The sequence below is a fragment of the Patagioenas fasciata genome, chromosome 4 (assembly GCF_037038585.1).
Source record: "Patagioenas fasciata isolate bPatFas1 chromosome 4, bPatFas1.hap1, whole genome shotgun sequence".
NCBI classification, from domain to species: Eukaryota; Metazoa; Chordata; class Aves; order Columbiformes; family Columbidae; genus Patagioenas; species Patagioenas fasciata.
Window position 1 is genome coordinate 48,079,986 of NC_092523.1, and position 13,898 is coordinate 48,093,883.

Consider the following 13,898-nt stretch of genomic DNA (forward strand, 5'->3'; position numbering starts at 1 on the left):
CTCCCTGGGACGTACCACAGCGGGGCGGAACCAACGGCGCGGGATCTGAGGGGGTGTCGTGTCCGGGTGGGCACCGGCTGCGACAACGGCGGGATTTAGCGGGGACGGGGGGAAGAAAGAAACGAGGAAACCTACTAAAACATTAAAGAGCAAAAAATCAGGGCCTTGTATTTCCAGCATGCAGCCCAGTCATGACACCAGCCAGCCGGTCCTTGCCGGCGCCCGCTCCTTCGAAAGGCAGAAGAGGCCAGTGTGAAGGAGCGAGAGCAGAGCTGGGACCGGGCGTGCTGTGGGTAACAGCGGTAAACGTGGTGGGTTTGCCCTGGGCCACAGGGACGGGGCTGCACTGACCGGGAGGGTGTCGGGCAGTAGCTGCTGACGGGTCCTGGTTGAGAGGACGGAATGTGGCAGTGGGTGGGTGGTACCTGCCTGTGTGCCTCTCCCTGGAGAGGGACACGATCTCCGTGGGGCTCCACAGGTTCCCCCGATGGTCACGGCAGCAGGGTGGGTGTTTGATGGGCTCTGGCTGGCTCCTGGCTCTTTGCTTGTCTCTGCCTCAGTGGAGCAGCCAGGAGCATGTGAGGTGATGGTGGGGCAAAACAAGTCCTAGCACTTCTGAGGGGCACCCACTTGCCTGAAAGGGGACACAGGGGGAAGGGACACGTGGGTCCTGGGGTGATGTGTGCCAGTCATGGACACACCACATTGTCCAAGAGGGGCAGGAGCATCTGTAAGTGACCCCAGAAGTGATGGTGGCATCCTGCCCTGCTGCCAGGGAACGTGGGATCTTCCCCTGCCACCCAAGGGGACCCCGTTGTCCTGCTCCCCATTGGACACATGGCCCAGGCCAGGTCGAAGGCAACATGGGCAGGAGGCACCCGATGGGATGTGTGCAGATATTCGTTAATGACTGCCTAATGACCTTGGGGGAGTGGGGCTTCCCAGGTGCCTGGCTCACCACACACATCCCCTGGACCTTGTTCTTTGCCCTGCTCCTCCTCCTGGATCCTTGCCCATTGGGCCTAGCTGGGGCCAGTATAAAAGGGGTGCAGAGGAGTGGGAGGGATCCCGGAGACCCTGAGGCCATAAGGGAAACTCAAGCGCTCACACAGGTGCCTGACGTGTAAGGAACCAGGGTGTCTGTGGGAGGAGACTGTGAGGAGCCCAAGCATGCAGTGTTGGGGGGAGGATATGTACGGGATACAGGTGTTGGGGCAGGGGGCAGGCGGTGTGTTCCATAGGGGAGCCAGGCTTCTGGGGAGTGCCGAACTGTAATGGACCCAGGCATCTAGGTGGGACCCTCAGATGTCCCAGGTGTCTGGGGGGCTCCCTGTACATTTAGAGGAGATTTGTAAAGGACCCAGGTGTCTGGGAGAGGGAATTTGTAGCAGAATCGATTGTCCAGGGCGGGTTTTCCAATTGGGGGCCCAGAAGTCCAGATGGCCCTGACCCCACTTTCCACAGGTACCCATGGCGGGCTGGGCCCTATGCATGGCTGTGGTGCTGGCAGTGCTGGCAGGGGCAGAGGGTGAGAGCCGCTACGAGAAGTTCCTGCGGCAGCATGTGGACCACCCCCAGACATCGGTGCTCGCAGCGCACCGCTACTGTGAGACCATGCTGGCACGTCGGCGGGTGACAGCCCCAGGGCGGCCCTGCAAGCCTTCCAACACCTTTGTGCACGCACCGGCTGAGGAGCTGGTGGCTGCCTGCAGCCAGATGCCTGATGAAACGGGGTTCCACAGCACCCCAACATCCATGGACCTCACAGCTTGCCGCCTGCGGGGGGGGAACAGCCGGCCACCTTGCACCTACCGGGCCCGGCAGCTCCAGCACCACGTGCGTGTCGCCTGCCTTGATGGGCTGCCCGTGCACCTCGCTGGCACCCACCCGCCCCCCCAGTGAGGCTTGACACAGGGGGCTGTAGGGGGAACGTGGTTTTCCCCTCCCACTGGGGGCTCTGTCGGGGGGGCTGCAATAAAGGAGCTGCCACAGGCCTTGGCTCTGGCATCATCTTCTGAGGGGACCCTGAAATCCTACCACTCCCTAGGTGCCGCTGAGCCCCCTTGGGATCCAAGGTGGACCTGATCCCATGTCCCTCATAAGTCCCTGGCTTTTCCCAACCTCCTGGATGTCCCATAGCTCCCAGGGTGCTTCTGACCTCTCCTGCACCCCATAGACTCCTCCCATGTTCCCTGACCCCCCGCTTCCTGGCTGCACCATAACTCCCCTGGGTGCCCTATAACCCCCTCAGTGTCCCCCTGATCCCCTGGATGTGCACCCAACTCTCTCCCCAGCTATCCTGACCCCTGGATGCCCATATCTCCCACACAGTCTCCCAGTCTCCCATGTGCCTCATAACGCCCTGGGGCACCCCCAGCTTCCCCCATGCCTGCCCCATAAACCCTCCGGCACCCACAGTCATCTCTCCTACCTGCCTCTGACCTTATCTGGGGCCTCTCTGCAGCTGAGTCTGTTCTTGGGCCCCCTTGGTACCCCCATGGAGCCAAGCACTGCTTGGGGCCACACAAATTTGGGTGGAATTTCATGTATTCCAACTTGTGTTCATCACCTCTCATCCTGTCACTGGGCACCACTAAGAAGTGTGTGGCTCCCTTTGTCATCATTCCTCCCCATCAGTACTTACCAGTACACTGATAAGTTCCCCCTGCCCGAGCCTTCTCTTCTCCAGGCTGAACAGTCCCAGCACTCCCAGCCTTTCCTCTCATCAGAGATGCTCCAGGCCTTTCAGCAGCAGCAGCCCTTTGCTGGACTCTCTCCAGTACATCCACATCTCTCTTGTACTGGTGAGTCCATCAGTGGATCCAGCATTCCAGATGCATCTCACTGGTGCTGGACGGAGGAGCAGAATCACCTCCCTCAACTTGCTGACAACTGTCTAATGCAGCGCAGCAGGTTGGTGGTCCCCTTTGCTCTGGTCCTATTGCCTGAGGAGCCCCCAAGTTCCAATATAAGTTGGGGAATGACCTATTAGAGAGCAGTGCAGGAGAAAGGGACCTGGGGATCCTGGTGGACAGAAGGATGACCATGAGCCAGCACTGTGCCCTTGTGGCCAGGAAGGCCAATGGCATCCTGGGATGTATTAGAAGAGGGGTTGTTAGTAGGTCGAGAGAGGTTCTCCTTCCCCTCTACTCTGCCCTGATGAGACCACATCTGGAATACTGTGTCCATTTCTGGGCCCCTCAGTTCAAGAAGGACAGGGAACTGCTGGAGAGAGTCCAGCGCAGGGAAACGAAGATGATGTAGTGGAGCATCTCCCTTATGAGGAAAGGCTGAGGGAGCTGGGTCTCTTTAGCTTGGAGAAGAGGAGACTGAGGGGTGACCTCATTAATGTTTACAGATACATAAACGGTGAGTGTCACGAGGATGGAACCAAGCTCTTCTCGGTGACAACCAATGATAAGACAAGGGGCAATGGGTACAAACTGGAACACAAGAGGTTCCACTTAAATTTGAGAAGAAACTTCTTCTCAGTGAGGGTGACACAGCACTGGAACAGGCTGCCCAGGGAGGTTGTGGAGTCTCCTTCTCTGGAGGCATTCAAGACCTGCCTGTGTAACCTCATCTAGATGTTCCTGCTCCAGCAGGGGGATTGGACTGGATGATCTTTCAAGGTCCCTTCCAATCCCTAACATTCTGTGATTCTGTGTGATTCTGTGACTCTCCAATGGAAGTGCTAACAACCAGGTCCTATGCTGCTGCAGAAACACAGCCCAAATGCCCTCTGAAATTGTAGCTGAGGAAGGAAAGAAGTGCAGCAAGTGGTTTTCCTGATCATTTTCAGTTGCTTCCTGTCCAAGATATCTCTTCCTCATGTGCCTTAAGTAACTCAGGTGCTCCTTTTCTGGAATTCAGCAGAAAGGCACTTGGGGGCCCCTCCATGGACTGCGGAGCTCCAGCTCTAAGCCCTGCCCCACAAGAATATCTCTATGCCCTGTACACTGGAGGGGAACTGGGGTATTTCAAGGACATTTGGGGCATTCCTGGTCTGTTATTATAATTTCCAACATATTCACTTCTCCACCCTGTTCCCTCTGGCCCATGGGAGGAGCTGGGTGGGCTGATCCTCTCAGGAGGGTCTCTGCCTGGGGTCTCTACAAGGACATGGATTTGATCCCTGCATTGTTTCTTTCTACCTTGGTTCATCAAGGCTTAGAGGAGGACTGCAACCTCTTCACCTAGTCGCTGGCAGCTCAGATTGTCCTGACACTGAGAGAGAAAAATACCACCACTGTGATTTACCCTTGCACTACAGGCTCTGAAGAGGATGGGAGAGGTAGCACCCATCCTGGTCTTTGAGCAGCAGTCCCAGAGCAGCAATGCCAGTTCTGGGATATCCTGCACGCTGGAGCTACTAAGTGTGCTGGAAAGTCTGGGTTGCTCCTGGCATCTCCCCTTTGCCTGGTTGATTCTGTCTTATAACACCACAGGGAGACAGAAACTGTCATCCCTGTTTTGTGGATGGGAGTTAAACTAAGGCGTAGCTATTCACTAACAGCGGCCATCCTAAGGTCACAGAGAAAGTCTGAGACAGGAGCTCAGTCCGGGCCCTATTTAATGAACCCTATTTAATGGTCTCCCTTCCCACTTACTTTTCTCTGGATTAAAAAAACCAAACCATGTCAGTCTGACTTTTTCTTTAAAATAACTTTTCTTTTCTTTGGTACCAATGTACATCTTTCACTTTGCAGTGTGTCCTGCAGCAGATCAGTGTAGGCTACATTACAACAGGCAACCAAAACCGTTCCCAAAACAGCACTATATTCCATCAAGAGAGCAACTATAGACTTCCTGGATATTAGCCCAAAGCTGGTATCTGAGTCATACCTGCTCGAATTTCATGACCACTGTTTGGTCTGACAAGGGTCAGCCTGCTCTTCTCACCTGCTGTATTACCAAACAATTAATTCCTTAGCCAGGAACCGGGCTGTTGCCTGCTTAGTCCATGGGTATGAAGACAATAAAGCTCTCTCTCACGTGCTTCGCTATGGTTCACATGCTCACTCTAAGATCATCACACATCCACCACCCGGCATCTGATAGTATAAAATGAGAGGCATGAGCAGTGTGTTAACGTTTCTAGTGCTACTGTGCAAATTGTTTCTGCTTCTTGAAAAGCAATGGCATTTCTGAAGAACCATAGCAGGGAACTGCTTGAGTGGGCATGGCAAAGGCCTTCAAAATTATTTACTCAGCAAAGTCAATACTGGGCTCCATAGATCTGGCAGAATGAGTCCTGTGAATTCATGCCACACATGCCAAAATTGACATGGAAAAAGCTTCTCTCCAGTGCTATCACTTGCTTTTAAAATATACCCTGCACAAATACAGCAAAACACAACTGGTTTCTCTGCAGCATTTGCTCTAATACAATACCTTGGAAAGCTCAGTGAAGAGCAGAAACATTCATGAAAGTCAGACTTGATATATTATTTAAAATCAAAATTTAATATCTTAATAAGCACAGTTCTTTCTGGAACTTTAGGCATCAATTTTGCTTGTTTTATTGAAAACCAGACTAACCTAAATATTTTGAAGGGGAAAACCTTGTTTCTTCTACCCCTCCAATATGTCAGTTGTTTTCTTCTAGAAGGAAATTCCTGGTATTCCTCTTTGTATTCACACTGTTCATATGCCTAAAACAAAGCAGATACCAACTGAGTTTAAAAAAAAAGTCCATGACCTTTCCATACGAATGTCTGGTTTTCTTAGCTGTAGCTCACAAAGAAGAGTCAAGTCCTATAGACTGATTTTTTGGGCTTTTTTGTCTGTTTAACATGAAATACTGCTGGTGTTATTGTGAGAGCAATAGCAACTGGTTTCATGTCACCCTAGAGAATCGCCTTTCAAGTATGGCCCAAAAGTGCATTTTCTGCTTTCTCATATGGCATATTTTTGAATGAATGCACAGTTTAACTGCAACAACTAATTTCTACAAAAACAACTATGTGAGTCATTATTATTTTTGCATTTCCTTATTTTCTTGAAGATAAGTTATATGGAGAGAATAGAGGAGTTCTTTTACCTCTGATAAATGAAAAGGCCCTGTAGCTTGGTCTGAGTAGTGAGGTTGAGGGTCTCACCCTCCCTCAGCACTGAGAAGTGGCAGAAGCCGTCCTTTTATTTCTGTGGGTAGCGGTATAAATGTTGTGATGTCCCCACCACTTCCCCGTAACAAGTGAGCTGGGAAAAAGCCACAGCTTTCTGTGTAGGTTGGAGATGAGAGGAAACGGAGAGAAAGGACAAAGCCTCTGGGAGTACCTGGAGATTTGCTCTGAAGTGCATCCCAGCACAGCACACAGGGCAGCTCAAAGAGGCTCTTATCTTGGCAACTCACTCTTGCTGTTGAATTACAGGGTAATGGCCCAGGCATCTGGCAGAGCAAATAATCAACCCAAACTTTTTCCATATACACACAAACCTTGAGACAGAGGTGCTTTAAAGAGTCAGCACTGACAAATAAAAAACATGGTCCTCTTCCAGCAGATACCTCAGTTTCCTTGGCTCTGCTCTGTATTTTGAGGTCCTGCCATGTATAAAGAGGAGCCAGAGCAGCCCTTGGCTCAGTGCTTTCTCCAGGCATCACAGGCAGCTGAAGCAAGGTGCTCGATGCACTGGACAGACCTGCTCGTCCTTCTCCCTGCAGCCCCGTACCAGCTGGCAGCGTTCCCCTTCGCCACTGTCTTCCACTACCTCTGTGCTTCAGGGCACCTCTCTCTGACTGCCCGGTACGTGGTTGTCACCCCTGCTGCTGTGCTGAAGGCAAGTCATGCCTGTGAGTACTTTTGGGGGGGCTCTCCTGACCAGAAGTGCAGCGGGATGTGTGGTAGTGAGTCCCCGCTGACTCAGGTAAGAATGTTTATATGGCTTGGATGTGAGCTGTCCCCAGTTCCCCTCTCTCTGCAGTGGAGCCAGATACAGGTCATTAAGGACAAAACAGCCAGGCCAGACACTCCAGTGTTGCAAGAGATGGGTTTAGGGGTGTACCAGGATAAGCACACGGGCAAGGGGAGCAGGGCAGGGAATGGGGACTCTCTCTGGTGTGACTAGGATGGGGGTCAAGCAGGGCAGGCAATGTCTGCTCCAGATGTGGCCCCCATTCCTGCTTGCAGCCACGATGGCCCTGGTGATCTCCCAGCTCCATGAGAGGCCAAGAGACAGACTATAGCGGGACTGCAGAGGCTGCAGGACCCAGACTAAGCCCCACTATCAACACCCTGGCAGAAATTTCAAGCCCCATTTTCTCCAAAAGACAGCCAAAGGACATCTGGTCTCTTCTAGGTACATATTCCTCCTCACTGGAGGATGTCTCCTTGCTGGCACAGCTATGGGCAGTTACACTGTATTGCTCCTCATCCCTGCTGCTGGTTCCGTGCTCATCCTCCTCTTTGTCAGCGCAGCTAATGCCCACACCTGGGTCTTCACCTTACAGATGTCCTGGCAGACATTCTGCCACTTGGCTCTGAGCAGCCAGGAGTTGAACGTGCAGGATGCCAGGTAACACCCCAGCTCTACCTCCTTCCCGTTCCTCCCCTTGGCGGGCTGGGGGTCCTCCTGGTCATTTTGAGAGGGTGGAGGTCCCCCCAGGCCAAACTGGCTCACTGGTCCACAGCCATCACTCTGCCCTCTGGCTCTGGCTACATCCATTTTTGTGGGTGATACTGTGGGCATGGCAGCATGCTTGGGACATGGGACGTCACATCCCCTGCATAAGGCCTTGCCCTGTGCCTTTATGTTCCCTTCCACGGACTCTCGGCAGCTCTTGGGTGCTCTCTCCTTCCAGGCCAGCTGTCACCCTCTCTGCCATCATGCTGCTGACCCAGAAGGCAACATCTCTGGCCCTAGACATCCACGACGGGCTTGTGTCACTCCAGCAGGGACAGGGGCTTCTGCAGCAGGTGCTGCCCCTCTGCAGCTACCTGCTCTTCTTCCCAGCCCTCCTGGGGGGGCCTCTCTGCTCCTTCAGCAGGTTTCAGGCCCAGGCTGAGTCCTGCGGCACTCTCCCCATCCCACTGAGGGCAGCTGGGCAGCGGTGCCTGGGTGCACTGGCGCTGCAGGGGCTGCGTGTGGGGCTGGTCAGGGGCCTGGGGGGCAGGCAGGGCTGTGACGGCTGGGGCTGCCTGCCCCATGTCTGGGCACAGGCCCTGCCCCTCCGGCTGGCCTACTATCTTCACTGGGTGCTGGACGAGGCCCTGCTCAAGGTGGCAGGCTTTGGGCCAGAGACGGGCCAGGGAGACCTTTCCTTCCATGACCTGTGGACACTGGAGACAACCCACCGCCTGGCCGTCTTCACTCGAACCTGGAACAGGAGCACGTCCCGCTGGCTGAGGAGACTCGTCTTCCAGCGCTGCCCTATCCAGCCACTCCTAGCCACCTTTGCCTTCTCTGCTTGGTGGCACGGTCTCCGCCCTGGGCAGGTCTTTGGTTTCCTGTGCTGGGCTGTCATGGTGGAGGCTGACTACCGCATCCATCCCTTCCTCAGCGCCCGGGCCACCACCCATGGTGTGAAGCTCCTGTACTGTGGCACAACCTGGGTCTTCACACAGCTCATTGTTGCCTACATCCTGGTGGCTGTGGAGACTGAGAGTTTCTCCATGCTCTACCTGCTCTGGACTTCCTGCAGCAGTATCCTTCCCCTCTGCTATGGTCTCACACTGCTGCTGCTGCTGCGTGCCGAGAAGCCAAAGCAGAATTGAGCCTGTCCTGGGCTAACCTGTGCGGCTGGTAGGGCGCATCCCTGCATGCATGAGTACACAGGGTGAGAAGTGCTGTTGGCCAAGAAATCTCGTATTACAGCATCTCTGGAGAACCAGGTTGGCTTTTACTCTTAGGATATTGCCCAGCTTCAGCTGATGCACTGAAACAGGGAGATGTCACCAGACCATGGAGCAAAAGGGCTTCTAACAGCACTGCTTGCCCAGTTTGTCTGGGTGGTTTGGGTCTTGACTGTATCTAGGAAGCACACAAACTCTCCGCCAAACTCATCTGTGCTACAAATGCACTGGTCAGCAACCATGCCCAGCTCCTAGGATTCTGTCCTCCACAGGGATAACAGGCACTGGCAGACAGCTGCCTTGCCATGCTTCTTGTGCACGTGGACCACTGGGAGCCTAGGCACAGGGAAAGGGGCTGACAGAGCGTCTAGAGCCATCACAAGACAAGAAACACCCCTTTTCCCACCCAGCAGTAATATCAAGATGTGTGGTGCTCCTGTAGCAATTGCTCCTCAATACCGTCCCTGTGGCATGTAGACCCCAAGCTATGTTCCCAATTAGACATCTCCTACAATCCCCACTCTCCCTGAGTGGGTGACATGCTTGGCCACCAGAGTGCAGGATCAGCTGTGTCCTCTGCCACGTGGGAAGAGGATAATCCATCCCTCCACCATTCTTGCAGAAGATCCTGGGCACAGGGGCAAGGACACCTGCTAGGAAAATGGGGGCTGCTGCCCATGGTGTGCTGAGGTCAGCACAGACAAGAGGGAGCAAGCCAGCGAAGTCCTCAAATCCAGCTATAGCATTCAACCAAGACTTAGATGTCGCTTTCACCACAAGAGCTACACAACAGAAACCCTCAAGTCCATGCATTTGCCTGGAACCCAAAATCCTAGGTCTGTTTAGGCTGGAGAAGAAGCATGAGCTACCAGAGGGGAAAGTATCAGGAAAGCATGGAGCTAAGAGTTTCTGTTAATATGAGAGCAAGAAGCCAACCACCACATCTCAAAATAACATAGCTGAAAATGCTACAAGACTATTGTTGTCCTCTGGTCTGCTGGACATGCTGCTGCAGGGCACCAGGACCAACACCAGAATTAGTCTCAAGTACCCAAACTCAAGGGAAAGTATTTTGATCATGTTAACATCCCACATCACGCAGGCCATTTGTCAATACCTTGATCAGTTTTTGTCACTAAGCTGAAACCTCAGCATGGAAAATGTATCCAACCTTGGTTTATGTGGGCTGGTTGGATGTTCAGCCACTTCTTGAGTCCTGCTGAGTACCCAAGCTTTGCAAGCCACTTGCCCCACATATTATGTCCTCATTACCAGCACAGATTTGGCCATGCCCTGTCTCCTTCAGTGCTGTCCTGCAGAGCCAGAAGGCTCCTGCCCCCTGTGCTGGAGGGAAGTGGACCCCAGAGTCAGATGCAAGAAAGCCAGTGTATAAAAAAAATCCCTGACGGCCACAGTTGGAGCCATCCCACATTCTTTCAGCAGGCAGGGACATGCATGGCCTCCTCCCTAAGGCAATCAGGGGAAATTCATTGCAAATGGGTGCCCGGCCAAGGAACCATCCCCTCCCATCAGCAGCAACCATAGCCAAACAGATAAACAAACAAACAAAAAAAAAATTCAGGTGAGAAGCCTGGAAAAGGTTCACAGAAAGTGTATGAAGTGTCAAAAAAACCTGAGGAATTAATATTCCCCCAAGAGAGCAGGCTGGATCTGGAAGTGAATCAAGGCTGGAGGAAAGCACTCACAAATTTCACCCCATTTTGGGCTGGAAGTGGGTAGCTCAGCTAGTGACCTCCTGTTTCAGCTAAGCTGATGCTGGGCTTTCTCTATGTGTCCCAAACCTACCACTTCTCCCATAGCTGCAGAACTGGTGCTAGGAGCAGGGCAGCTCATCTTCACCTTCTGTTGGGGTGAAAGAGAGTAAAAACAGCCCACAACCTTTTGGAAAATCAGGTTTTCTGTGCAGCAGCACAGCCTCTCTACCAAGCTGGATGGCTGCTATATGTCTGGATGGAGGGAAAGGGGCTGGAGAGAGTCGGGCCAGCTTCTTCCTCTTCCATTGTGCTGCTCTTACATCGCATCTATTGGAAAAGCATGTTTGCAGTGCACCCAGCCGTATTCATTTCCAATTCAAACACCAACAGCAGTAAGACCCTCCCAGATCACAGGCAAGTGGCCCCAACCTTTTACCCGCCAGCTCATCTTTCAATAAAGAGGTTAAATAAATGCTAGACACAGGGACAGGTGAATTACCAGGTGAAGGGAGGGAGCTGGAGGGATGGAGAAAGCAAAGCATCTGGCCCTGACTTTTCCCCCAAGGGCTTGGAGGCGAATTGGGGATTTTCCATTTCATTAACTTTACAAGGGGTAATTCCCAGCATGCAGCATCAGCCTCATGGGCTCTCTCTCACCCTTTCACAATCAACAGCCTGCACAACTACACCACTAGACAGGAAAGCCATGCTATATTAGTATCTAACTAAGGTAATAGGCAGCCGATAGAGTTGCCTTCAGCGGAAAATACAGCCGATACGCAGAAACAAGCAGGATTTTTTTGTTTTAAAGTGAGAAACAAAATGGATGCCAAAACTCACAAAAGATGTGAATTTGAAATCCCTTCCTGGTTCTCCCTTGCAAAGGAACATTATGTGGATTGCTTCTGCTTCCCAGGAGAAGCAGCCAACCGTTCGTCCCCACTGCCCACTCTGGAAAGCAGTGGTGCTCCTTGGCATAGAAATTCTGATGCTTTAGGAGGGGTAGGGATCAAAGGGCTGTCCCACAGGCACAGAAATTAACTTAAGTACATTGTGTTCATTAGAAACATGCACACACGCAGGCGGTTGTTTATTAGTCCATAGACTTACCATACCAAATTAAAAAAAAAAAAAAAATCCCCCAAATTGGGGTAGGTTCCCGGTTTTGCCTGCTCCCAAATTAACAGTGCTGAGTACTAAATGCGTCTTGTGCATTCTGGAGGGAGTGCGGGGCAGGAGCTGAACATGAGATTCAAGCCTCTCGCGTGTAAAGGGGCTGAGTACATTCAACCACCAGGAGCCCTCAGCTGCCTCCGAGATGCAGCCAAGGTCAGAGCAGCTGCAGCAATTTCAGTGTGTGCAACAGGGAGGCGGGCTCAGCAGACGCCAAGTACTGGCAGCACAGCCAGTCCTCCAGTTCAATGCTCCGCTCCATGTCCACAGCCCTCTCAGCAAACTTCATCATGAGCAGGGCACGCTTCATGTCCACCCAGTTCTGCAGCACCTGGCGCAGGGCTTCCTCCTGGCCGAGGGGCTGCTCAATGAGGTCTTTTCGGGGACCCCAAAGCAGACACTGCAGCATCCGCTTGGCCTCAGTGATCCGCACACGCTTGATGGGATCTGCTTCCAGTAGCAGGTGAGCCAGCTGCTGGAGCCCCCGGGAGTAGATGGACAGGGTGGGCAGAGCAGGGAGGTCCTCAGGGCTGTACTCCTGTCCCCTGAGGTGCACCTTCTCCTCGAAGGGGTTGGGCTGGTGCAGCAGCTCATAGATGAGAATACCAGTCTGAAACTCGTCAAACTTCTTGTACTGAGAAGCCGACACAATCTCCGGGGCCAGTCGGGCTTGACTCTTCTTCAGTTTGGAGTCTCCAGTTCCTGGCTTCTGTTTGGCCTTCAAAAAATTGCTGATGATGAGGCGGGGTAAGTGTTTGTCATCTTTGGCTTTCACACAGCTCATGGGCGGCTTGCAGGGGACAAGCAGGAGGTTCTCCAGACACAGGTCACGATGGATGATACCATGCTCTTTGAGATGCTCCAGGCCATTGCAGAGCTGGAGGAGCAAGAAGCAAACACGGCGCTCATACAGCTCAGGCTTGGCTTGGTGCAACATCACGGAGTCCCTCACAAAGTCAGCAGTGGTCTGGCTTGGCACCTCCCGGGTAATGACCACCACGCAGTCATGCTCGCTAGCAGTGCGGGAGGGATGGAGGCCATCCCCAGGCATGCTTTTCCCCACGTCTGGCGCCAGCAGCATGCTGGAGGGGACAGAGGCCACAAAATGCCCACAGTCCTGCTGAATGTTGAAGTGGACTGGCACTGCAGGGCTGCAGTATGAAGCAGCCACCTTGGACTCTTGGGTTTTACAAATCTGTGAGGAGAGACCAAAGGAAAAGTCTCATCAGTCAGTGACAGAGACAGGGCAGAGACCAGAAGTTTGGAGGTAGGTTCCTAAGCTGAGATTTGCAGATGCTAAGGGAGACATCAGAAGAAGCAGGGTGCACATTGGTCTCTTTAGTACTTTAAAGTATCTCCTGGTTTGAGGATCATTTTCTCACTGCAACAACCCAACCTTAGCAACCAGATGCCTGGGTTGCATCTCTGGGCATGCTTCCTTTGCCAGGGAAGGCCCAGTATTTGCAGGAGGGGAGGAGGAAGGTAGCCCTCCCACGAGTAACTTCCAGAGATTTTGTTTCATTGCCAACAGAAGCGACACAGCTTTTACATCATAGACATCATTGAGATTCCCCCCTGCAACCCAGGGGACATTTTGCAGAGGGAAAAGTAGTGACAGTGGCAGAAGATGTGCTGCCGCCATCTCTGGAGATGGTTAACACTTGCCTGGATGAGGCTCCTTGCGACATGACATGGCTGTGAGGGTGGGCCTGTCTGGAGCAAGGGGTGGACAGAGACTGCCAGCACTTTGTTCTCACTTAGCCCTTCTCTGGTCCTAAGCCCTGGAGCCACTTTCACATCCTCCTCAACAACTTGGCTTTGTTGTTTCAGCAACTACTCTCAAATCCCTGACCAATGGCTAATGTACTCATCAGCACAGCGAAAAAATACCAGAGAGAAAGTAGGAGCTGACAACAGGCTTACAAATCAGTGAGAGGGCAGCAAACTTGAGGGGGAAAAGCATTTTATAATCTGACCTCTCTTAAACCCACATGACTTTTATTTCATTTTGTTCTGTATTTTAGCTTTATGACTGCATTAAAGACTAAACAAACCCAAACCCAGGTTTATTATAGGAGTATCCATTAGCTTAAGGGGCCTTCTGGCATTTCTATTATACTTTTTTTTTTTCTTTTATTTAGTGATGTATTTATATCTCACCCACAGGAATCAGCAACAAGCTGAAACTCAGCATAAAAGGTTTCAAACCCTCAAGCGT

At 52.5% G+C, this 13,898-nt stretch overlaps 3 protein-coding genes across 8 annotated transcripts in view; 2 read left to right on the top strand and 1 right to left on the bottom strand.

Moving 5' to 3' along the window:
* The first annotated feature begins 122 nt into the window (after positions 1-122).
* Positions 123-1,993, top strand: LOC136101358 (ribonuclease CL2-like). Of its 6 annotated transcripts, none has more exons than XM_071807798.1 (2): positions 123-302; positions 1,465-1,993. In XM_071807798.1, exons 1-2 carry the CDS (start codon positions 192-194, stop codon positions 1,900-1,902), a joined length of 549 nt encoding a protein of 182 aa, XP_071663899.1. In that variant the 5' UTR covers positions 123-191; the 3' UTR covers positions 1,903-1,993. The 6 variants fall into 6 exon arrangements, with proteins under 6 accessions (XP_071663899.1, XP_071663900.1, XP_071663898.1 ...); XM_071807799.1 differs by having other exon boundaries at positions 123-293; XM_071807797.1 differs by having other exon boundaries at positions 124-311.
* A 2,697-nt stretch (positions 1,994-4,690) lies between these two features.
* Positions 4,691-13,898, bottom strand: part of PRAG1 (PEAK1 related, kinase-activating pseudokinase 1) — a 32,370-nt gene continuing 23,162 nt past the window's right edge. The window contains exon 6 of the mRNA XM_065837938.2: positions 4,691-12,875. Coding sequence (XP_065694010.2) covers positions 11,838-12,875 — 1,038 coding nt within the window. The 3' untranslated portion in view covers positions 4,691-11,837. The remainder of the gene's footprint in view (positions 12,876-13,898) is intronic.
* MBOAT4 (membrane bound ghrelin O-acyltransferase MBOAT4) lies at positions 6,628-8,780 on the top strand. The gene is given in 3 exon segments (XM_065836222.2): positions 6,628-6,746; positions 7,300-7,515; positions 7,802-8,780. Coding segments are annotated over 3 exon segments (1,314 nt in total).